This window comes from Sorex fumeus, unplaced genomic scaffold, assembly GCF_029834395.1.
Source record: "Sorex fumeus unplaced genomic scaffold, SorFum_2.1 ptg000126l, whole genome shotgun sequence".
NCBI lineage: Eukaryota > Metazoa > Chordata > Mammalia > Eulipotyphla > Soricidae > Sorex > Sorex fumeus.
In genome coordinates, this window is record NW_026606183.1 from 4,805,270 (window position 1) to 4,829,394 (window position 24,125).

At 44.0% G+C, this 24,125-nt stretch overlaps 1 protein-coding gene across 2 annotated transcripts in view; it reads right to left on the minus strand.

Annotated features, from left to right (window-relative positions):
- Window positions 1-12,608: 12,608 nt before the first annotated feature.
- The window catches only part of LOC130044980 (S-adenosyl-L-methionine-dependent tRNA 4-demethylwyosine synthase TYW1-like), a 238,123-nt gene continuing 226,606 nt past the window's right edge, over window positions 12,609-24,125 (minus strand). The window contains exon 16 of one of the 2 annotated variants that reach the window (XM_056137665.1): window positions 12,609-13,562. In XM_056137665.1, the coding sequence (XP_055993640.1) occupies window positions 13,341-13,562 (222 nt within the window). In that variant the 3' untranslated portion in view covers window positions 12,609-13,340. The remainder of the gene's footprint in view (window positions 13,563-24,125) is intronic. The other variant, XM_056137666.1, reaches the window with a different exon arrangement.

The window sequence follows — 24,125 nt, forward strand, 5'->3', positions numbered from 1 at the left end:
CTGGGGCCTTCTCAGAGTGGGCCATCCACATCCCACAACTGTTGCCATGTGAACTCACAGACCAGTTAAATATTCTGGAGCTTTTGGAACATGCAGCCACCTTAGTGGCTCCATGACATCTCCAAACTCTATAATACTGACATCTCAGTAGGAACGCAACAAATTATATTGGAAAGTGGTATAGAGGTCAACTAAGCTCAATAAACAAAAATATTAACACAGAAGGCTCAACTAGTAACTGTTTAGTAAACCCTCAAACAAGGACTTATTGTCCCCCACAGTGGGTTTTAACAATTTTCACAACTTTTCTTTTACTGAAGTATTTTTGATGATTCCATTAGCTGCCAGGGTGCCGGAGCGATAGTACAGCAGGTAGGGTGTTTGCTTTACACGCATCTGGCCCAGGTTTGATCCCCAGCATTTCATATAGTCCCCCGAGCACCATCAGGAGTAATTCCCAAGTTCAGAGCCAGGAATAACCCCTGAGCACTGTCATGTGTGAACCCAAAAATCAAAACAGAACAAAAAATCCATAAAAACAAACAAACAAAACCCATTAGTCATTTAGTTGTAACAAGCAACATAAAATAAATTATTTTGTGCCTGTTAGAAGACAGGCTTGCAGGGTGGGTGAGAAAATGGAGACAATGGAAAAGAGGAGGTCGGTCACACTGGTTGTGGGACTGGTGTTGGAATACCGAATGCCTGTAACAAATGTATTGTGAAGAACTTTGCAAACTACAGTGCAAATAAAGGGGAGAGCCCAGTACAGTTTGTAGGGCATTTGCCTTGAATGTGGCTGACCTGGATTAGATCACCAGCATCCCATAGGGTCCCCCAAGCACCACCAGTAGAGCAAAGACAATAGTAACCCCTGAGTATCACTGGGTGTGCCCCCAAAGAAAAAAATAAAGGGGAAAAATAAAATCAAAAGTGGACATGGTAGTCGTGGGCATTTTCCTGATCCCTCCATGCTCACTCCCCGGGCCGTTCTCTGACACTGATGGCCACACTTTCCAAGGCCTCTGCTGGAGGTTTCCTGGGACTTCAACTTCTCTCTTTGCTTTTTACTCTGCAGCCTCCACTTGTGGCCTCTCAATATCACCTTCCACCAGGGCTCAGTACTTGACTTCCACCTCAGCCTTTCTCTTGGAAGTCAGAACCCAAGCACCCTGGCAGCTTCTTCCTGCCGGACCCTCTCCCAGGACTACCAGTCGAGAGAACGGAACTCTCCTCCCTCTTGGTATCAAGCCAAAACCTCAGGGACCACCTGGACCAATTCAACACTCCTCTGGCCTCCCCCTTCAAATCCCAGCACTCTGGGGTCAACTCTGTATGACTCCTTGCAAGCCTCCCACTAATCTGTCTCCATCCTGAGCCCTGGGTCAGTGTGCAGGAGGATGTAGGCGTCAAGCCATTGTCCAACTTATTCGAGAACACTCACCAGATTCCCGACTTTAGGTCTCTCCAAGTCATTTTTCAACTGCAACTGGAATGATGTTATTCATGCAAATGTGATCATACCATCCCTTTGCATAATTGCTCAGGGGCCTGGTCAGACCTCCATCTCCTGAGTCAGCTCCTGAGTGGCCTGGTCAGTTCATTCCTAGTGCTCCTGCTTCATTGTTCCTTCCTCCAGCTACTGCAACCTCTGACAGCTACTCAGCTGTATTTGACTCTCCCTTTCATGGTCTCTGAGCAAAATCAGACTCCCCCAAATCCACCCTTTGTCAGAACCTCCTCTTAGATCTTTGTCAGTGCCAGCTTCTCCTGCCGGAGTCAAGACCCAGTTCACCTTAAGAGTCCTCTCCATAGCAATTGGAGTGGAGCTGTAGCGTTCTGGGCTTAGGGGGACAAAAGGGAGGGGGTGTGAGGGGGTTGTGCCATCAGTTTGTGGGTTTCATCCACTTTTTAATCACTTTTGGAGGAACGGGTCCTTTCTTAGATCTGGGTCTGAGAGTTGACACAGCCAAAGCACTAGGCCAGCCATGGGGGAGGAACCTTCTTTAGGGAACCATGCACAAAATGACTGTCCTTTAGCAGCTCTGCCTTGCCCTTCTCTTTTCATTTTGGGTTTTAGGCCATACCCGGCAGCTCTTCTGGGCAGTGTTTGGAACTATATATGGCGTCAAGGATTCAACTTGGGTCGGCCACATGCAAGGCTAGTACCTCACCCACTGTCCTGTCTCTCCAGCCCTGAGTCCTTTTGTGTTCTGATAGTCCCAGGGCTCTTTCTACTCTCCCAAGAGTCTGAAGCAGTCGGTGGTGGCTCTCAAGGCTCCGGGTGGCCCTGTGTTCTCAGGGCTCACATTCCTGTGTCAGCTCTAAGTATAGCAGCAACTCCTCTGCCCTCCTTTGGCAACCTGGGCTCATCTCAGAGCCAGATCTGGGTCCAGAAAAATATGTGTAGAGCATCACGTGTACTCAAGGACTTTGACCATCCTAGACTCCTGTGAGCAATCAGGGTCAGAGCTTCCTTCAGGCCAAAGGCCTCGCTGTGCTATGTGGGAGAAAAGCTATAACTCCTACCAAAAGCCCAACATTTATATGTGTGAACCTTTATGATGAATATGCCAGTATCATAATGGTAGGAACTAGGTTTTTTTTCCTTTTACTTGCCAACAAACAGTTGTGCTCAATAAACATGCTACAATTTCCCCATTTTTTAAAGAACAATACCTTTCTACTAAAATTTATATTTAGGTATCTGAGTTTTTCTATTAAAATACTAGAATAGATGTCATTAAACATATAGTTATTATTGGATTAAATCATTCAGTCATCTAAAGAATGGGTGCTTTTGGTATCCATTGTCAAACTGCTTCTGAAACACCCATCTCCTACCTTAATATAATGATGTGCAAACTTTTTTGTTTCTATTCAAAAATGCTGTTTTGATTTGCATTTATTGGATGAAAATACTTATTTGTATATACTTTTGTATCTATATTCATATACAAATATATTTGCATATAACGTGTTCCAGGGATTTGAATAACAGTCAAGTTATTTCGTGGAGAATTTGTTGAGTGGCTTGTAACTCCCCCAAATCATATTCTAATTATTTACCAGGGTCAATCCCCTACTCTTTCATTTTCTGGTAACCTTAGTTTTAATAGCATTATCCACCGGGTTGACCAAATATTATTTTGTCTGTTTATCAATTTGATTTGCTTACATTTCAGAGATAAAGTCATCCCATTTTCCACACTTACCTCAAATTCCTCCCATTTTATTGTGAGTTGTAAAATACTATCTTTAGATAGCATTGAGAAGGATGAGGAAGGAGAGGCTGATAAAATCTCAAGGCCGAACTAGGCTGCCAAAACGAAGAAAGACAAAAATGATTGTCTTTCAATGCTCATATGCTGGCATCAGATGCATCCATTGAAGACCTGATGTACAAGCGCGAAAGATCAAATATGACATCATTGGTCTGACTGAGACAAGAAGGCATCAATCACATCATGTTGCTTTTGACACTGGAGAAGAACTGTTCCTCGGAACATGAGATAAAAGAGGCGTCGGAGGCATTGGTGTCCTTGTCAACACGAACTTGGCCATGAGCATTGATTCATTTGAATGCCTAACAACCCGAATTGGACGTTTACACTTGAATAGATGTGGCTCACTGCCAGCAGTTTCTATCTTCGTTGTCTATGTACCAACATCCAATTATGATGAAGGAGAAATTGAGAAGTTTTACATGGAGCTGGAGAAGTTATATAAAGAAGACCACACCTTCTACAAGATCATTGTTGGTGATTTTAATGCCAAGATAGGACCAAGAAGATCAGCCGAAGAACTCCACATTGGGACCCAAGGCCTAGAATGGAACAAACAGGGTGAGAGAATGTCTGAGTTCATCATGTCGACCAAGACCATCCATGGTAACTCACAGTTCCAGAAGGCTGAATCTAAACATTGGATATGGGAGTCTCCCAGTGGACGGTTCCACAACGAAATAGACCACATCATATTCAATCGATGGTTTTGCCTGACTGATGTTGCTGTTGTCCCAAAATTCCAAATGGGATCGGACTACCATCTCCTTCGTGCAAAATTCTACTTCATAGAATGGGGAGAAAGGGCTGCAAAATTTAAGAAGAGAACTCCCAGAACGACCACCAACTGGGAGCTCTTTGGCACAAATGCTGCAACATGGGAAGATGCCGTCATTGACAACATTGACAAGGAATACGATCAACTGGTTCAGCACCTCCATGATTGTGCGAGGAACACCAAGAGAGAAATAGCCACAAAAAAACGCCTGTCTTTGAAAGCTCTTGAGCTTATTCGCCAACATGGTTTGGCACATGCCTCAGGCAACCACAAGCGAACGTCCGAGCTTGCAAAGCAGTGCAGAGATGCGATAAAGGAAGATCTCAAAGAAAGAAGAGCAGAAGTGCTGGTAGATGCGGTAGAAGCTGGGAAAAGCATTCGTAACACCCACCTGTCCTTCACCAACTACAAGACCAAGATGACTGCCCTCCGACGTCCTGATGAATCTATCACATCTTCCAGAACGGCAATGGAGAAGATTATTCATAACTTCTACTCAGATCTCTTTGATAGCCATGTCCACCTGCCCACATACCAAATTCCGCAGGATGGATAGGTCGTTCCCAATATTCTCCCTTCTGAAATCCGACACACCATTTCGTTGGTAAAGAAATGAACAGCACCTGGCCCAGACAAGGTCAGACCCAAACACCTGAAGAACCTGCCGTCAGTACTCATCAATATGCTGGCTTGGCTCTTCACACCCTACCTGTCTGAATGCAAGGTTCCATCCCAGTGGAAAACCAGCAGGACTGTACTATTGTACAAGAAGGGAGACATCCACGACATTGGCAACCATCGCCTGATCTGCCTATTGTCTGTCATCTACAAGCTGTTCACTCGAGTCATCCTCAATAGGATTGGCAGAACACTAGATGAAGGACAACCATGCAAGCAAGCCCATTTTTGAAAAGAATTCAGCACTATTGACCATATCCACATGATAACCAAGCTCATTGAGGTTTCTCGGGAGTTCAAGATACCACCCTGCCTAATGTTCATTGATTTAAAGAAGGCCTTTGATTCTGTTGAAACTGAAGTGGTCACTGAAGCCTTAGCCAACCAGCATGTTCAAACTCAGTACATCAGGATCCTCTGTGAGCTATATTGCGGATTCACTACCAGGATCTCACCATTCTACAGGGACAGGTGATCATTGATGTTGAAAGGGGTTTGGCAGGGTGATACCATTTCACCAAAATTCTTCAGTGCCACCCTTGAGAACATCATGTGATGACTGGAATGGGAAAGAATGGGAGTGAAGATAGACGGTCGGCAACTGCACCACCTCTGCTTTGCTGATGACATTGTTCTAATAACACCAAACATCAGCCAAGCGGCACAAATACTGGCCGACTTCGACCGTGAGTGTGGAAAGGTTGGACTGCAGCTGAATCTCACGAAGACAATGTTTATGAGAAACAGTCTCATTCCTGACATTCCATTCGCTCTCAACGGAATGACCATCTCCAACTGCAACAGTTTTGTGTACCTAGTTCGAGAAGTCAACATGACGAATGACCTAGCACCTGAGTTGCGTAGAAGGAAGAGAGCAGCTTGGAACGCCTTCAAGAGCGTCAAGGAAATAACTAAGAGGATGAAGAACCTCTGGCTCTGGGCACATCTCTTCGATTCCACTGTTCTTCCTGCATTAACATACGCCTCAGAGACCTGGGCCTTATGAAAACAGGATGAAAACGCTATTCGGGTCTCCCAAAGAGGAACTGAAAGAGCTATGCTTGGAGTATTACGTTTCACTCAAGAATCAAGGATGCTGTCTCGTTTGCCAAGTTGTCGAAAATCAGATGGGCTGGACATGTAATGAGATTTGGGAATGACCGCTGGACTAGAGCTGTTACCAACTGGATTCCATGGGATGTCAAAAAACTGTGTGGCCGCCCACCTACAAGATGGTTAGACTTCTTTGTCAAGACCCTGAACGATCAGTTTGAGGCTCTTCGTGTTCCTAGTACGAACAGATGCCATTGGGCTACACTAGCACGTGACGGGGAAAATGGAGATGTTAGTAGTGCCCACTCGAGCAAATCAATGATTAACGGGAAGTCAAGTGAGCAAATCGATGATTAACGGGAAGTCAAGTGACCTCAAATTCCTCCCATTTTATTGTGAATGGTAAAATACTATCTTTAGATGGCCAGATAGTATTCCATTGTATAAATGGAAATTATGTAACTTTTTAAACCAATCACCAGGCACATTAGTTGCTATTATAAATAATGCTTCAAGAAAATTGGTGTGGCTCTACCTTTTCCCGTTCTGTGGATAGATATTCAGAAGTAGGATGGCTGAATCACATGGTAAAGCTTTAGTTTTTTTGGGGGGGTCACGCCTGGCAGTGCTCAGGGGACCATATGGGATGCTGGGAATTTAACCCGGGTCAGCCCAAGGCAAACGCCCTACCCTCTGTGCCATTAATCCAGCCCCAAGCTTTAGTTTCTGGAGAAAGTTCCATAGCATTTTCCAAAATGGTTGTCCCAAATTACATTCCCAGCAGCGCAAGAGGATTCTTTCCTCCCCATACCTTCTCTGGGCTGGAGCGATAGCACAGTAGTAAGCGTTTGCCTTGCATGCAGCCAGCCCAGCCGAGCCAGGTTTGATTCCTCCGCCTCGCTCGGAAAGCCCGGCAAGCTACCGAGAGTATCTTGCCCACACAGCAAAGCCTGGCAAGCTCCCCGTGACATATATATATTCCATATGCCAAACACAGTAACAACAAGTCTCACGATGGAGACGTTAGTGGGCCTGCTCAAGCAAATCGATGAACAACCGGAGAACAGTGACAGAGACCTTCTCTGACGTTTGTTCTTGTGACTTTGAAAGGAAGCCATTTTCACAGCTGTGAAATATCTCATTGTGATATCTCAGTTTTCATTTCCCTCCTTCATTTACACTTCTCTGATAATCAGTGATGATGAGCATCTTTTTGTTTTTGGACCACACTTGAGCAGTGCTTGAGGGCTGTTCTTGGCTGACTGCTGGTGAGAGCAGGGCAATGCCAGCCAGTGCTTGAGGGACCACAGGTACATGCAGGGGACTGAAGAAATACTACTTCAATACTATTGCAAATACTCCCACCTGAAAAATCACTTGGAGAATTACATCCTCAGTCCAATGAGTATGTTTACATGCATATAGGCTATCTGTATGTCAACTTTGGAGAAGTACCTATTTAAATCTGCCCATTTTTAAAAATTGAGAATTTTTTTGTTGTCATTGTTGCAATTATTATGAAATGAGTTTTTTGTTTACTTTGGCTTTTAACACCTTATCAGACACATGATATGCAAATATATTTTCTCATTCAGTAGGCATTCTTTTCATTGTTTATATTTTCTTTTGCTATACAAAACATTTGCAATTAAAATGTAGTGCATGGGAGATAGGCCAAAGTACTGGGGTGAAGCATGTCTTGTATGCTGGGGCCCATGACACCAGCTCCGCGGACCCCTAAGCACTGTCAGGGTGGTCCTTGGTGGGGTCTGAGCACCATCACGCTGTGGAACTTGATCACTTGGGCCAATAATCATGGGTGGTGGGTGGGGGGAGGATGCTGGAGAGACAGTACAGTGGGAAGACCAGTGGCCTTGCATGAGCCTAACTGAGGTCCAATTCTCAGCACCCCCGGTCAGTGCCCTGAGTCCTTCTAGGAGTGATCCTTGAGCACAAAGCCAACAGTAAGCCCTGAACACAGTCAGGTGTGGACCCAGAACAAGAACAAACAGAAAAAAAAAATAACTGGATTAGCCCTCCTGTCCATGTGCTCTCTCTGAAAAGCAGTCCCCCTCTCCCCCAAATTCCCTGCCACCTGGCAGAAAGCCAGCACAAACCCCCAATTCCTCACCCCCCAGCCCCACAAATGTAGTGCTAATTGTCTCAATTTCCTTGCTACTGAGGTTCGAGTCCTTAAAGTTCTAACACCGGTGGCATGGGGCATTTCACTTACTTTTATATTCTAATTGGGCACAGAGGGGCGAGGAGGTTGGCGGGGGGCGGGGGGGAGAGAAATTATAAGATGAAAAAATTGAGAGAGATGGAGAGATGGAGAGGAGAGAACTGATACAGAGATGAGAGAAATGGAGGGATTGAGAGAGAGGGAGAGTGAGCCACTTAGACTGAAATTAAGATTGCCTGGCTGCAGGCCTCTTACCTGCTATCCTCTATCCCCAGCCATCCCCTCACCTACTTTGATTGGTTGCCCTTTTGGTGGTTGAGATTTCAAGTGATCAATGGGATTAACTAGTTCTCTTGCTGCTCCACCCATCCACTCCCAAAAAGTTATCAAAAACCATTTTAATTACTGTCGCTTGGTAGTATACCTTGCAGTCGGGTCACATACCTCCATTTATCATTTACCTTTTCAGGATGGCCACAGTTACATGAGGTCATTATTTCTTAATCTTTGAGGGTCTATGCCTTTAATTGAATTCAAGTCATTGATATCTAAGGTAATTATTGAATGCATGTATTTACTGCCATTTTGCTATTTTTCTAGGTGTTTTCTTGAGTTTGTGTTTTCCAATTTTTTCTCTTGTTCCTGAACATCCACTGTTTGGTACTGTGTACATTTCTTCACCAATTCCTAGGTTTTCCTCTCTAGATGTCAAGGTTTTCCTGAGATTTTTATATAAGTCAATCCTAGTGGTCTATTAGGTGGTTTTATTTTATATTTATTTAATTTAATCTACATGAAATTCAGTTACAAAGTTGTTCATGATTGGATCACAGTCTTTTTTTTTTTTTTACACAAGACTAAAAAGTAGCAACTTTTATTTATTTATTTTTGCTTTTTGGGTCACACCCAGCAGAGCACAGGGGTTACTCCTGGTTCATGCACTCAGGAATTATTCCTGGTGGTACTCAGGGGACCATATGGGATGCTGGGAATCGAACCTGGGTCGGCTGTGTGCAAGGCAAATGGCCTACCGACTGTACTATTGCTCCAGCTCCCTGGATTACAGTCTTAAAATGTTCTACCACCCATCTCTCCACCAGTGTTCATTTCCCACCACAAATGTTCCTAGTTTCCCTCCTGCCACCCCCACCCCCTGCCTTCTTCTATGACAGACACTTTTGTTCCCCCAACCCTTTGGGCATTATGGTTTGCAATACAGGTACTGAAAGTTTATCGTGTATATCCCTTTACCTCCTTTCAGCACTCGGTTCTTGTCCAGAGTGATCCTTTAGAACTATCGCTGTCATAATGGTCTTTTTTTCTGTAACGAGCCACAATCTCACTCCCTTTCTCAACCCTTTATTGTACAATTTTGATTTCTTAAAACTTGTAGGTAGTATTGCCTTGTTTTTGCAAGAATGGCTGGTGGTTATGAATTAATTTTTAACCTATAGAACTTGACTCCCCCTTCTATTCTAAATGATAATCTGGCAAACCAGAGAGTATTGTTTGTTGAAAACCCTTTTCATTCTGAACTGGAATATTTTCTATAGAAAGGTGTGTGGACAATTTAGGGCAGAGGGGAGTTCCCTTACATGAAATGGTTTTTAACTAGAAGTACTGTTCTCTATTCTTATCTTTAGGTTTTAAAACTTTTATTATAATGTTCAATATGTCCTGGATTCATTGTGCTTGGGACTCTGATTTAATTCCATTCTGAAGTCAGGGAAGTCTTGGCTATTATTTCTTTAAATACTTTTTACCTTTTTTTGTATTTTCCTTCTAAGTCCTTTTCTGTTGCCTGGGACCCCTAAAAAGCAGATATTGTTCCTCAGAATGTAGTACCGTGAAGCTCTAATTTTTTTTCTTTTTGGGTCACAACCCGGCAATGCTCAGGGGTTACTCCTGGCTTTGCACTCAGGAATTACTCCTGGAAGTGCTCGGGGGACCATATGGGATGCTGGGAATCGAACCCGGGTTGGCTGCATACAAGAAAAATGCCCTATTCGCTGTGCTATTGCTCCAGCCCCAAGGCTCTTTAAAAAACTTTTCATTTTTCTTTTGGGGGAGGTGTGATTTGGGTCATGCCTGACTCTGTGCTCAGGAATGGCTACTAGCAGTGCTCAGGGAGGATTCGAACCAGGGTCTGTGGGATACAAGGCAAGTGCCCTAACCCTATCTTATCTCTTGGACCCAGCAATTCTTTTTCCATTTGTTATTTTGTTTTGGAGTTTTTGAAACAATATTTTGCCATATTTCTCCAAGTCACTGACTATACTGGCTATTTCTTCTTCTTTATCCCAATACCGTAGTCTTTAACTTGGCTATTATACTTACTGTTGTTGGTTTTGCTTGGGGGCCGCATCTGGCAGTGCTTAGAGTTTAGACCTGATTCTGTACTCAGGGCCATGCTCAGAGAACCGTATGTGGTGACAGGGATCGAACCCGAGTTGGCAACATGCAAGATCAGAGCCTGTATCCCTGTTCTCTCTGGCCCAGTATCGCGGATTGCTTGCCCAGAGCTTTATTTCCTTTAACACTGATATTACTGTTACTGAAACTCACTTTCGATGGGGCTGCTTCATATACTGATTATCCTATACCTATTTAGATGATTGAAGGTCTAGTTTCAACAGCACAGAGGCGGCAGCATCGAAGAGCAGAGAAGTTACAGGTGGAAAATCCTACAAATAGAGACTGCCCCAGCGGCTCTCAACCTGGCTGAGACTTGCCATCCTCTACGCCGGCTCTGCTCTCATCCACGTTTTCTCATCCATGTCGGTCACAGTTATCTCTTCACTGGGACTAGTTCTCACATGTGGATTCTGCTACTCAACCCCTCCATGAGGTGCAGACAGGACAGTGATGCAGCTGCTACAGGCTCAGACTTTCTCAGTAGTCACTGGTAGCAGAGTGAGAGTGACGGTCTAAGGTGTCATCATTCAGTGCGGGTGGCCCAGGCTTGGCTAGAGGCAGGAGGTGACAAGTGAACACAACCAAGTAAAGTCCTCAGAAGTGAAGAGCAGAGGGGCTGTGCGTGGCCTGGGATACCACAGAGGAGCTGCTCTCAGGAGGCACAGGGGACCTGTGACAGCCTCCCTGCCCACCCACAGTCAGAGGGAGTCTATGAGGGGAAGGCACCCCAGGAGTTGGAGAGTGCAGCCCCCATCGGTCCCACATGTCTAACCGCTTTTTTTTTCAGCCCTCTAAATAATCACCCACTGTCTTCCAGCCTCCATGTTTCTGATGGGAACTGTCCATTTCACTGGGGTTCAATGATCTATTTTTATTTTTAGTTAATTGTGCAGCTTTGGATAAGTGGCAGAATAAAAAAAAATTCCCTGCTTTTGTTGCTTCTGTTATTCCAATCCTCATCTCTATGTCCCCTGACCAGCTACTCAGTTTCTAATTAAATTTCTAATTCTTGCAAGTATGTGATTAGTGATTAACATATTCAGATTCGTTCATTGACTTGCCGGCTAATGTACACATTCGCCTTGATTTTCTCCCTCCGAGGCCAACTTAGCACAGAGCTTTTCTACATGTTTGCATAATTCATAGCATTGGTCTCTGTGAGGGTGGCAGAGCATCCTACTTCCTGCTGTCCCCGCCTCAGGGCCGGCCCCTCAGGGAGGGCAGGGACACTCCCTCTGAGGGAGGAGGAGACTGAGTGGCAAGTGACTGAGACATAGAAGCTCAGGGGAGGGCCCAGGAGCCTCCACTGTGGCTGCATGTTCAAGAGACAGGACTTTATCATTCACTCTGGACTTCTCCTGCAATCTTGGCTGGTTAAAAACAAAAGAGTGACAGCATTTTGCTCATTTTCAATTTTGAGAGGGCTCTGCCTCTCATCTCTCTGGAAGCAGTGCTGGTCTGGAAAGACTGCATCTCACCCTGCAGAGTCTCTACCTTCTGTTCTGGGCATGAAAGCACAGACTGGCTGCTCTCTGCCCCAGGAAGCGGCAGCATGAAGAACCAGTCCAAGAGCATTTGACTGTGTCTTGTGAGCAAGCCAGAACTGGTGGTTTCCAGGCTGAATTTGGGGATGAACAACCAGAGGCCCAGGGGCCTCTTGTCTGTCCTCTGCATCATTTTGACAAGCTGGCTTTGCTCTTCAGGCTGATACCCTGTGGGTCACAGGAGGAGGGGGCCCCAGGACTCGTCTTTTCTCATGGTGTATTTAACATCATGTGATTTCTGTGATACTTCGTCACTCTCCCATTTCATGTAACAGAAAAGTGTTCTAACATTTTCACTTAGAAATACTGCTTGCTAGTTTTCACCTGAGCAGGTAGGTTACATTATTATGAATTTTACTTCAGCAATCGGAGAGCCCGGCAAGCTCGGAGAGCCTGGCAAGCTACCGAGAGTATTCGATATGCCAGACACAGTAACAACAAAGTCTCCAATGGAGACGTTACTGGGCCCGCTCGAGCAAATCGACGATCAACGGGAGGGCCTTTTACCTTTTTTTTACTTCAGCAGAGAGGGTGTTACAAAATAGCCAATATGTAAGGGATCTGATGAGTCTAGAACCATAGGACGAGATATATTTTTAAAATAAACACTCAAAAGAACATTTGTGTTCCAAGTCTTTACAAAAGAGTTTATTAAGTTTTAAAGATAATAAAAAATTGAAAATAACTATTCTTTCTTTTTAGAATGCACATTTAGTGATATTTCCATGACAGAACTGTGACCCTTGGGAACATGGTGTAAAACAGCTCTGGCTACAAGGTGCATGGAGGAGAAAGCTCCATGCAGTGACAGGGGCTTAAACAGAGGACTTTGAAAACTGCACTCATTGTTTCAAAGTTTTTGAGACTCATCACCATTCACTGACAGCGCATGGCAATTCCTCACAGAAGACTGCTTTTACTCTAAGCCTGTCCATCTATTACCTTCTATGGTAATTTAAATGAGAACTAGTATAGTTCTGGATCAAAATTGATCTTGCAAAGGGTTTAACAGCCCACAAGGGGAAAAAGATAAAGACATTCTTCTGTACAACATTCCACACAACATTCTGTACATTCTTGGGATTCTTAATAGTTAGGATTCAAAGCTGACAAATTCTAAAAATTATTGGGGACACCTCTCCAGTCCTCAAATGCTTTTCCTCTCTGAATAAATCAGGAAAGAGAATGAGTTCTGGAAAGGCACGCTGAGCTCACACCCAGACTTTGACACGAGGTCAGAGGCCTTCACCCCACCCCAGAACATGACTGTGCCTCCGTGTTCTGTCTTACAATCCTTGATATAAAATGGAAGTTGTGAAATCTGCCCTTGGAAGATTCACTGAGGAGTTCAAGAACCTTCTGGAGCCATCAGCTTTTGTCCTTTGAATCCTAAAAATCAGATCATCTCAGCATCCAGAATTAACCTTTGATTTGTTCTTTCTCTGGTGTCTTGTGTCCTTGGGATCAAAGCCTCTTTCATGGGCACCGAATAAAGCCCAGTGAGGAGTTTTGGCCACATAATCCTTTGAGTCAAATGTTTTTGACCCACCACTGTCTTCATATTCCTGGATGAGCTCTTGGAAACGGTCATAATCAATCCATGTCCACCATTCTCCATCAATCTTAAACTGGAAAGAAAAAAAGTTATGTTTTAATGAAAAGCATCCGTAAAAAAATATCAAAACGTGAATTATAAGACTTTTAAAGAAATCTCCCTATCAGAAAAAATAAATCCTTCATTCTCCATATCAAAGCAGAATGTACCAAGTTGGGCAGACTTTCTTTGTCCTTAGGCCATGGGAGATGGGAGACCCAACTGCTGAAGAAAGAACATGTCTGCAATTGAAATTCAAGTTTATCTTGAGCATTATCACTGAAATTCAAGGCTATTATTTTTTTCTTTCACATTATACTGCCTTCATGGTAAAGCTAAGTTTAATTCCTTATATTTGCTACTTTTCATTTGGTGTCAATTTTCATGGTCGTGTTTGCAGCACCTAGTGGAATATTTTTTATGACTGCACTTAGCCTGAGTTATTAGTGAAATCTTAATCAATGGCTTTTAATTTAGAAATGCCAACAAAATGACTCAAACTAGTCGTTTTAGCAGAACATGGATACAATATCTTATTAGTGGGAAGCCTTGTTAAGAATTTTAATTCAATAAGGGAGAGTAATCCAATTTGTACTCTTTTAAGATAATTGCTTCCCCAAAGTCACTGTAGAATAATGACCCAGGAATGAAGAAAACAGAAAATAAGTTGAATAGGCTCAGAAGAAACTACTAATTGAACTGTGAAAGCGTTGAATTAAAAATATCTATTTGGCATTCTTTTGTATAAATGCATAATATATAGTACAGTGATACTTGATTTACAAACAGACCATATCTAAGTTGTGCCAGCAAGACCTCTGACTATGCACCAAATTAAGTTACCAAATTAAGTAACAAATGCATATTCTAGTTAAGAAAACTACTCAAAACATTTAGGATCTTGGATTTAGAATATGAAAATATGATGAACTTAAATGATGCAAAAAATTTTACAGCAAGAGCTAAAGACTTTCTTAGGGAAAAGAATACAAAGTGGGAAAGTTTAGTCTATCTATGAATCGTGAGAAATTTCCCTGCTTTGAAATGGTGCCCCTTGTGCTCTATGATTCTACAAACCAAGAGTAAAACCCGTGTTTTACCATCCCTTGCCTGAGTGTTGTCTGTTCATGTGAAAGCAATCACAGTTGTGTTCAAGTACCAGGTCTCAAAACTAGAGTCAAAGGACACCTGCTTTCCTGCCCCCAATTCCCATTCCTGAAGGGGCCAGGCCCTGCGGATCTTCCTTAGAAGTGATTCTATTCCCCCCCCCCACCCCCAACCCCATACCCTGACACTGCCCAAGGCAGGCCCACCTTTGGAACTTGGCAGCAGTCTTCTAGCAGATTTCATTTGGGGTTACTTCCTACCACTGAGATCTGTCCAGAAGTACTTTGTCCACTGTTAAGAGAGCCCTGGGATCTAGACTTTTGGGTCCAAGTCTCCACCTGGAGGCCCTTTCTGAGATATCCCTGCCCCACAGGCCATCCCCAAGGTGTTCCCTCTGTCTTACTAATATGGACTTATGTCACAGAGCTCCACATAAATGTCCTTTGCACAGGGAAATTTTCCAGAATCCCTTTACCATGACCATTCTCACCACACACTGAACTTGCCTAACAAAAGCTATGTAGATTCAATAAAATAAAATAAAAAAAAAGGCTATGTAGTGATCTCCGCACCCCATCTTACGACACTGACAAGGCAGGTTTTGTGATTGCTATCTGGCACGTTATAATTTTAGCTGTTATTAGGGAGCATGGGCTGGAGCAATAGCGTAGTGGGTAGGGTGTTTGTCTTGCACGCAGCTGACCTGGGTTTGGTCCCTCTGCCCCTCTCAGAGAGCCCGACAAGCTACCGAGAGTATCCTGCCCACGTGGCAGAGCCTGGCAAGTTCCCTGTGGCGTATTCGATATGCCAAAAACAGTAACAAGTCTCACAATGGAGACGTTACTGGTGCTCACTTGAGCAAATCGATGAATGGGACGACAGTGCTATAGCACTACTAGGGGCCTGGAAGGGCCTCTTCCTACTCTTAATTAAGGTAGAAATACATGATGAAACAATTTCCACCTAATTCCACTGACACCCTGCAAGAGAGGTGAAACCCTACTGTTTCAGGCTTCCTGGGGCAGAACAGCGTCTCCTACCTCAGGCTACTCATAAAAGGAGATGTGACTGGAAATGGCATGACCCCAGATTCCTGATAGGCCACATGATCGGAAATGTGATTTCCCAACCAATAGCCCCTCCTCCCATGACCACTAATGGCGTGCAGTGAACGAAAAATCACACACAACCCCTTCAGGAGGTTGGCCTTTAGGAGAGTGCTCTTGGGGGCCCCTGCTCTGCTTGCTGTGGAAACAAGATCATATTCTCCTCCACCCTAGAGCTCTTCAGAGTTTAAATCTCTAGGTATGAAGTTGGACCTACATCCTGGCCTCTCTTCTCCCTCAAGTTCTAACAATAGCCACAGCTATTCTGAGAGGGGCTAAAGAACTGGACAAGAGTTACAACCATTCTTCCCACACCTAAGAAATATATCCCTCCAACCGTGTGCGCAAAACTTTTCCCTCCCAGAAACACAACTTTCACAGAACTGTAGACAATATATTTTACTTCTAAAATTGCTGACTATATACACTAACTCCTAATAAAATTTGAAGATCTGGGTTCTTCTGATTACGCAACCATCCTGGTTTGAAATAGAAGAAATGGGTTGCCTAGACTTGACTAAAATAGGACAACTGACAACTCTGATTGTCAATGTCTAGGAAAACAAACTGGAAAACAAAGCAAGTGTAATAAATGCAGGGGTACGGGAATGCTCGGCTGCCCCAACAAAACACAGATTGTGTGGCCTCAACAAAAGTTCATTTAATGTCTCCTAGTATAGGAGGCTGGAAGTCTCAGATGAAGGTTCTGGTAAGAGGTGCCTTCTCTCTCTGTCTTTACACAGCCATTTATTGATGCATAAGGAAGAGAGAGAGAGAGAGAGAGAGAGAGAGAGAGAGAGAGAGAGAGAGAGAGAGAGAGGGAGGTCATATTCAATGGGGTTGTGGACATGCTGGATGTCACTAAGGACACCATACCTATCAGATCAGATCCCTTTGCCTATGACTGATCATTTTGTCCCAATTGTTTCCTTAGAGGTCCTCTCTCAAACACAGCCCCACTGGGGCTAGGACTTCAAAGCATACCTTGAGAGGGGACATAAATATTCCATTTCCATCTGCAACAGTAGCCTCTTTTTAAATTCAGCCTGAACCAAAAGGAAAGACTGAGTAAGACTGGCAAAGAAGTAAAGCTGCAAGACAGTGTGAGGAAATCAAGGAGTTAAACTCCAACTCCCAAACTTGAGGTTAAATATGTTGAGACACGAGCTCACCCTGCCTCTAGAATTCTTCAAATCTACGAAGAATTACAAATGAACTCAAGTGGTCACAGAGAGTCTCAAAAAATACAGCACAAGCACAATGACGTCTAGCCTTGACTACACAAACCCGGCTGGCTAAGGTCTGTGGTGTTCCCAGCCAGGGGAGCCAGGGCCAAGGTTCCCACTGTCCAGAACAATCAAACGGCTGCTCAAAGGATCTTGTTCTCCCTTTTCTAATGTTTCGACGAAAATGTCTTCATAAAGTGCTTAATATTCCTATTAAAGGTGGTAGGCTGGAGGCTGGAGAGGTAGTACAGCAGTAAGGCACTTGCCTTAAACACAGCCAACCCCGGTCGATCTCCGGCACCCCATCTGGCATCCTGAGCCTGGTAGGAGTAATTCCCGAGTGCAGAGCCAGAAGTAACCCAAGCACCACTGGGTATGGCCCCCAAACTCAACAACAGCCAAAAAAGGTGGTAAGTTAAACATACGTATTAATTTTCACACATATGTATTAATTTTCACTTTTTGGTTTGCTTGTTTGGGGCCACACCCAGCAGTGCTTGGGGGACCCTATAGGATGCCAGGGATTGAACCCTGGTCGGCTGCATGGAAGGAAAATGTCCTGCCTGCTATACTATCGCTCTGGTCCCTAATTTTTACTTTTTGGAATCTCACTAGGATGATATTAAATTCGTTTCTAAAAGACCGGTAAAAGCAAAGAGATCCAGAGAGAAGAAAACAGCATCAAACTTGAGAAATGCGAGATGATGGATGAGCAGAGCCGGCTTAGCAGACTCAAGAGAACAGAATCCTACGCTGGCAAATAGAGAAATCCAAGACTCAACCCAATTAAGGTTTCAGAATTCCCCCAAAGGCTCAGAAACTGTGGTGCCCCCATCACCCCAGAAGTGGGAATAAAGTAGGTCCCAAACTCCTCCCCCACACCGCCCAAAACCAGACAGGTTTATCTTCTGGCTCCAAATTATTAGCACTTCAGTGGTCTTGCCCCTTGCACACACAGAACACAGCACAAGAGCCGCACAGCTGTCCTGCGGAAGGCAGGAAGTTTAAAAAGGGAGAACCTGCAGACGGTGGGGAGGTAGGTACAAATGGACAGAGGAAAGGGACTGAAAGGGGATCAGAACCACCCCAATCACTACCTGCTACCTGAACTCTGGTGCTAGGTCAACCAAATATCACTGCATCACTGTGGTCCCGTTGTTCATCGATTTGCTCGAGTGGGCACCAGTAACGTCTCCATTTGTCCCAGCCCCGAGATTTTAGCAGCCTCTCCTTACTCGTCCTTCCCAGTGATGCCGTATTTGAGGCTCTTTCAGGGTAAGAGGAAAGAGGCCCGTTATTATTACTGTTTTTGGCATATTGAATATGCCATGGGTAGCTTGCCAGGCTCTGCTGTGCAAAAAAAAAATTAAATAAATAAAAACAACATGGGGGGGGTCACACCTGTCGATGTACAGGGGTTACTCCTGATTCTGCACTCAGGAATTATTCCTGGAGGTGCTCAGGGGACCATATGGGATGCTGGGAATCAAACCCGGGTCAGCCGCATACAAGGCAAAAACCCTATCTGCTGTGCTATCACTCCAGTAAACCAAATAAGCAGGGGAAATGAAAGACCCCCTGCAAAGTCTGGGTTCCCTGGTGGCAGACACTGATGCAGGCTCTGTAAGGATGATGTCCTGGGTTTCTCCAAGACACGGACCAGTCCAGCCCCATGTGCGCGTGAGTTTCCCACTTCAGTTTGGGCAGCCGCTACTGATTCAAGGAAACTTCTAACTTCTAACGTTAAAGACAGATGAACAAAAAGAGTACAGTACACTGAGCCTATGTGGGACGAATATGACAAATAAAACAAAGCCCCCAAACAACAAAACTAAAATGACGATCCTTGGAGAGTGAAAGAAATATTCTGACTCTAAAAACAGCTAGGCTATAAAAAGCAACACTCAAAGAATGATAAAACCCTCCAATCTAAAAAGTACAGGAATAGAAATGAAGGACTGTTGATAAAGAAGATACAATTTAGAAAATTCCCTGGAATACAAACACAGAAAGAAAGAAAGAAGAGAAACAAGAGACAGTGAAAAAAAAGGAGATCTGACTTAAAAATGAAAATTCTTGAGAGAAAAGAGAAATTAAGGAGAGGTAAACCTGAATGCCCAAAAACAGATGACTGGTTAAAGAAACTTTGGTACATCTACACAATGGAGTACTATGTAGCTGTTAGAAAAGATGAAGTCATGAGATTTTCATACAAGTGGTACAACATGGAAAGTATCATGCTAAGCGAAATGAGTCAGAAAGAGAGGGATAGACATAGAAAGATTGCATTCATCTGGGGGATATAAAGTAACAAAATATGAGATTAATACCCAAGAATAGCTGAGATCACAGCACCAGGAGGATTACTCCATAGCTTAGTGGCCAGTCGGGCCATTCTAGAGGAAAGGGCAGCTCAGATAGAGAAGGGAACACCAAATAAAGGGTGTTTGGAGGATCCTCCCAGGAGGGGAGATGCATGTCGAAAGTAGACTATGGACTGAACATGTTTGCCACTCAATGCCTCTTTTGCAGACCACAACACCCAAAAGGAGAGAGAGAACACAGGGCATTGCCCTGCCACAGAGGCAGGGGGGATGGGGGGATGGGGGTGGGGTGATATTATCTATGGTGGTGGAAAATGGGCACTGGTGGAGGGATGGGTATCTGATCATTGTATAATCAAACCCAAGCACAAAAAATTGTAAATCTACAACTGTACCTCATGGTGTTTCACTAATAAAAAAAAATTAAAAAAAAAAAAGAAGAGGGAGGAAAAACTCAATGAAATCTTGAAAACCTTTTCAAGGTGAAGACTGGTCCTTTGTAGAAAGCTTGCCACAGTGGAGAGAGGTCGGTCAGGTCAGAGAAGGGACCAGTATGACAATTATAGGGGAAGCGATCACTCCAGATAAGAAGGAATCAAGGAAAATTCTAACTGAAAGGAGGTACAGTGATATGCATGATACCGTTTCAGTAGCAGTACTGCAAACCACAGGGTCTAAAAGGAAAAAAAGGAAAAAGAAAAGTATCTGCCATAGAGCAGGCTTGAAGTTGGGGGTAGGATGGAGGGACAGGAGAGAAATTGGGAACACTGGTGGAGGGAAGTGGACTCTGAGGAAGAGATGAACGCCTGGACATTGTACAACAGAAACTTAATTATAAAAACCTTTGTAACTTTGTCTCTCACGGTGATTCAGTAAATTTTTAAAAACTTTAGCACCCAGTAACTGTAATAAATTCAGATTATGCAACATGGAGAGGCTGGGGAACCAAGAAAGACACGTTGAGGACAGGATGACCCTCACCTTCCACATACAGAGTCAGAGATAATGAGCAACAGAGGGGGAAAAAATGCAGTAATATTAGTCATTTTATTTAGGGGTAAACAGACCTAGAAAAGTTGGAAGCAGTTGCTGCATAAGGGTTAGCGGTGTAGCTATAGGTTTGAGAAGAGTATAAAGCCTTTCACAGGGGACAGAGAGATAGTGGGTAGGGTGCTTGCTTGCCTTGTGACGGCTCTGATCCATGGAATCCAGTATGGCTCACGAAGCACCACCAGGAGTGATTCTCAAGTGTGGAGCCAGGAGTAAGCCCTGTGCCCTGCCAGATGTGGCTCAAATACACACACACACACACACACACACACACACACACACACACACACACAAACTCATGTATAAAAGCAACTTCAATTGAGGCTAAAGTGATAGCACAACAGGTAGAGTAACCCCTGAGCACTGCCAGGAGTGGCCCCAAACAAACAAAAAGACCCTTACTTCTATAATAAACTTTGACATCAAACTCTATTCACGTAGTAGTTTCAATAAAACCAAACAATAATGATGTGATTTAGACATTTTCCCAAAGAACACATGAAAAGCTGCTCAACCTCATTCATCAGAAAATGGAAATCAAGACCTGCCCTCTCCCATCTCAAGCCTGCTTTGCTGGAAGTACTACAGCTTTGAAATGATAAATACAGTTTAGCTAATGAAAAAGCTTAACCAAACAAAGGTACCATATTCCTACATCCCTCAAATGAAAAGAAGGAGAAAATCTTGCCTATCAGCTAAAGAGCAGACCAATGCTCTTTGGAAATATTTTGTATGAATATTCCTTCATGCAATTCTGTATTTTAAATTTTTTTTGAATCACCGTGAGCTACACTTACAAAGCATTGATGTTTGAGTTTCAGTCATACGATGATCTAAAACCCATCCCTCCACCAGTGCACATTTTCCACCACTAATGTCCCCAGTATCCTTCCCCATCCCCTTTGGTCTCACCCCTCCCTCACCTCTATAGCAGACAGTTTCTCTTTTACTCTTTCTCTCTACTTATGGGCATTATGGTTTGCAAGATGCTACACTGTATTCTTATCTTCACTGAAAAATCAAGCGACAGGTTCCACTAGGGAAGGGTCTTTTAACTAAGAGCCTACTGTAGGCAAAGCACTATTCTAAATGCTTTATACACATCATTTTATTTTGCCATCGCCATAACTGGTAAACAGCTGACTTTTTGTTGTTGTGGCTGCAGGTAACAACATGAGAAATGATAAGGCGAGATTTGAAAAATGAAAATTCTGTACACATCTGCCATCAATGGCAAAAACCGTTTTTTTCTTTTATACAAAAGCTTTATTACTGTATAGTATACATTTTTTTTCTTAATTTTTTATTAGTGAAACACCAGGAGGTACAGTTGTAGACTTACAAATTTTTGTGCTTGGGTTTCAGTTATACAATGATCAAATACCCATCCCTCCACCAGTGCCCATTCTCCACTACCACGGATCCCAGTATCCCTCCCACCCCCCATCCCTCCATCCCACCCTACCTCTGTGGCAGGGCATTCCCTTTTGTTATCTCTCTCCTTTTGAGTGCTGTAGTTTGCAAAAGAGAAATTGAGTGGCAATTTTGTTCGGTCTATAGTCTACTCTCATCACGCATTTCCCATCCTGAGAGGAACCTCCCAACACCCTTTATTTGGTGCTCCCTTCTCTATCTGAGCTGCCTTTTCCCCTAGCGTGTGCGGCTGTCCTCAAAGCCATGGAGTAATCCTCCTGGTACTTATCTCGGCTATTCTTGGGTGTAGTCTCCTATTTTGTTACTTTATGAAAAACCGGTTTTAATAAATAAATCCACCTGAAGGAGCCTGAGAATTCTCTGACAGCGATTATACTCACAGTGAGGCTTATTGTGACATGGACAGGCAGACTGCTGTCCACACAGGGATGGAGACCTGAAGTTGGGAAATGTTCCATATGGGAGTGTCCTGCTGCCTTCTGCCCAGGGGTGCTATCCACCTAAGCCCAGCATGGATGAGAGACAGCAGGTGGCCCTGTCCTTGAGGATGAGCTTCCTGGATAGAGTTGTCGGCCAGTGGCTGGCTTTGCTGCCCAGCCTACCTGGTGGTGCAATAGATACAGTACAGCTCAACATGATGTCCTAAACTATCTAGTGTGGCTGAGATCCCGGATTAACAAGTCACTGTCGTCACCAAGGCATTCCAAGAGCAGGGATCACTCCCGAGATGGAGTGCAAAGGCTAGTACTTCTCTGGGTAAAATTAATCTGCCACTGTATTTATTTATCTTGGCCCTGAAATCCACACATAATGGGCAAAGTTGCATACCAAAACAAAACAAAAACAAAACTAAAAAACAACCCACTAAACCAAAATGGGAACAATATATTTTCACTCTTACATTCTTTTTTATTTTATTTTTTTCACTTTTACATTCTAAGGTAGGTCTTTTATGTGATCTCAGTGTCAGTTATTTTCTGGGTGGGTTTTCTAAACACCCACTAGTATGTAAGAAGCAGATAACTGGGAAAGAGCTGGTGAAAGGAGAGTGCTCACAATTCAGAACTGTGTCTTATGTCTCGAAACTCAGCGGTGTGACCTATTTGGGAAGGAAGTACCAGGCTAGTTTGAGAGAGAAATGATTTTGGAATATAAAAAAAATCGCCATCACTATCACCCCGATGTTCATCGATTTGCTCGAGCAGGCACCAGTAACGTCTCCATTCGTCCCTGTCATGCGCTAGTGTAGTCTGATGGCATATTGGGGGGGGGGGGCTCTTTCAGGGTCAGGGGAATGATCCAGAGACTATAAAACCAAGCTCCCGGAGAAGAACAATGCAGAGTCTCCTGCTGCCATGCCTGGCTGTCCTTACTGGGGTCCCTTGGAGGGGCGGCGAGTTGAGCTTTCTTCTCTGCCCTGAGTAGAGCCCCAGCAGTAGTCGAAGACCTCCGGGATCCAGCTACGGTCATGCTGAGACCACTCTCCACATGCTAGGATGAGCCTCACGCATGAAGGAATTGGCAGAGAAGCCCAGGTGTGCAGGACCCAGGCTGAGATCTCCAAGCCTGCTCGGATTGGGACTGGGCCTCCTCCACCCAGATCTCCCATCTTCCAGTAGCTAGACAGTTATACCCACCAACTACCGTGTAATCCCATCAATGGGCAGGATCCAGAGACTATAAAACCAAGTTCGCAGAAGCACACGGCCACAACCTCTTATTGTACAGTTCTCACTCCCAGAGAACCCGGCAGGCTACTGAGAGTATCTTGCCCGCACATATGCCTAACTGGGAACACCTGTAAAGGTGATTAGAGGCTGCCCCAAAAGCCTCCATCCCTCTCGGAGAGCCTGGCAAACTACCGAGAGTATCCTGCCCATACGGCAGAGCCTGATGAGTTACCCGTGGTGTACTTGATATGCCAAAAACAGTAACAGTAACAAAAAAAAAATAGTGCTGCAATAGTACTTTTTGAAAGTCTCAGATATTCAAGTTTACTCCTTTATTTAGTTCCTTCATACATTCCGGCCCCCAAATCAAATACATCCAACTGCCCATGTGAAGAATATTCCTCCCATTACCTTAACTAGTTCTCAGCAATATAGGTAGCATGCTACTTTTCTTTCTGTAGCTAAAGAACTAATGTAACCATACAGAATATCTACAGCTACTTCATTTAGTTCTTGCCTTCCACAGCTATTTGTTTTTTGGGATAAAAGAAGTCAAAGATGAACTAGAGAGTTAGTACAGTGGGTAGGGTGCTGAGTTCTGACCTGGGCTTGATCTCTGACACCACATATGGTACCCTGAGCAATTCTGGTGGTCTACAAAGTAAGCTTCGCATTTTGCA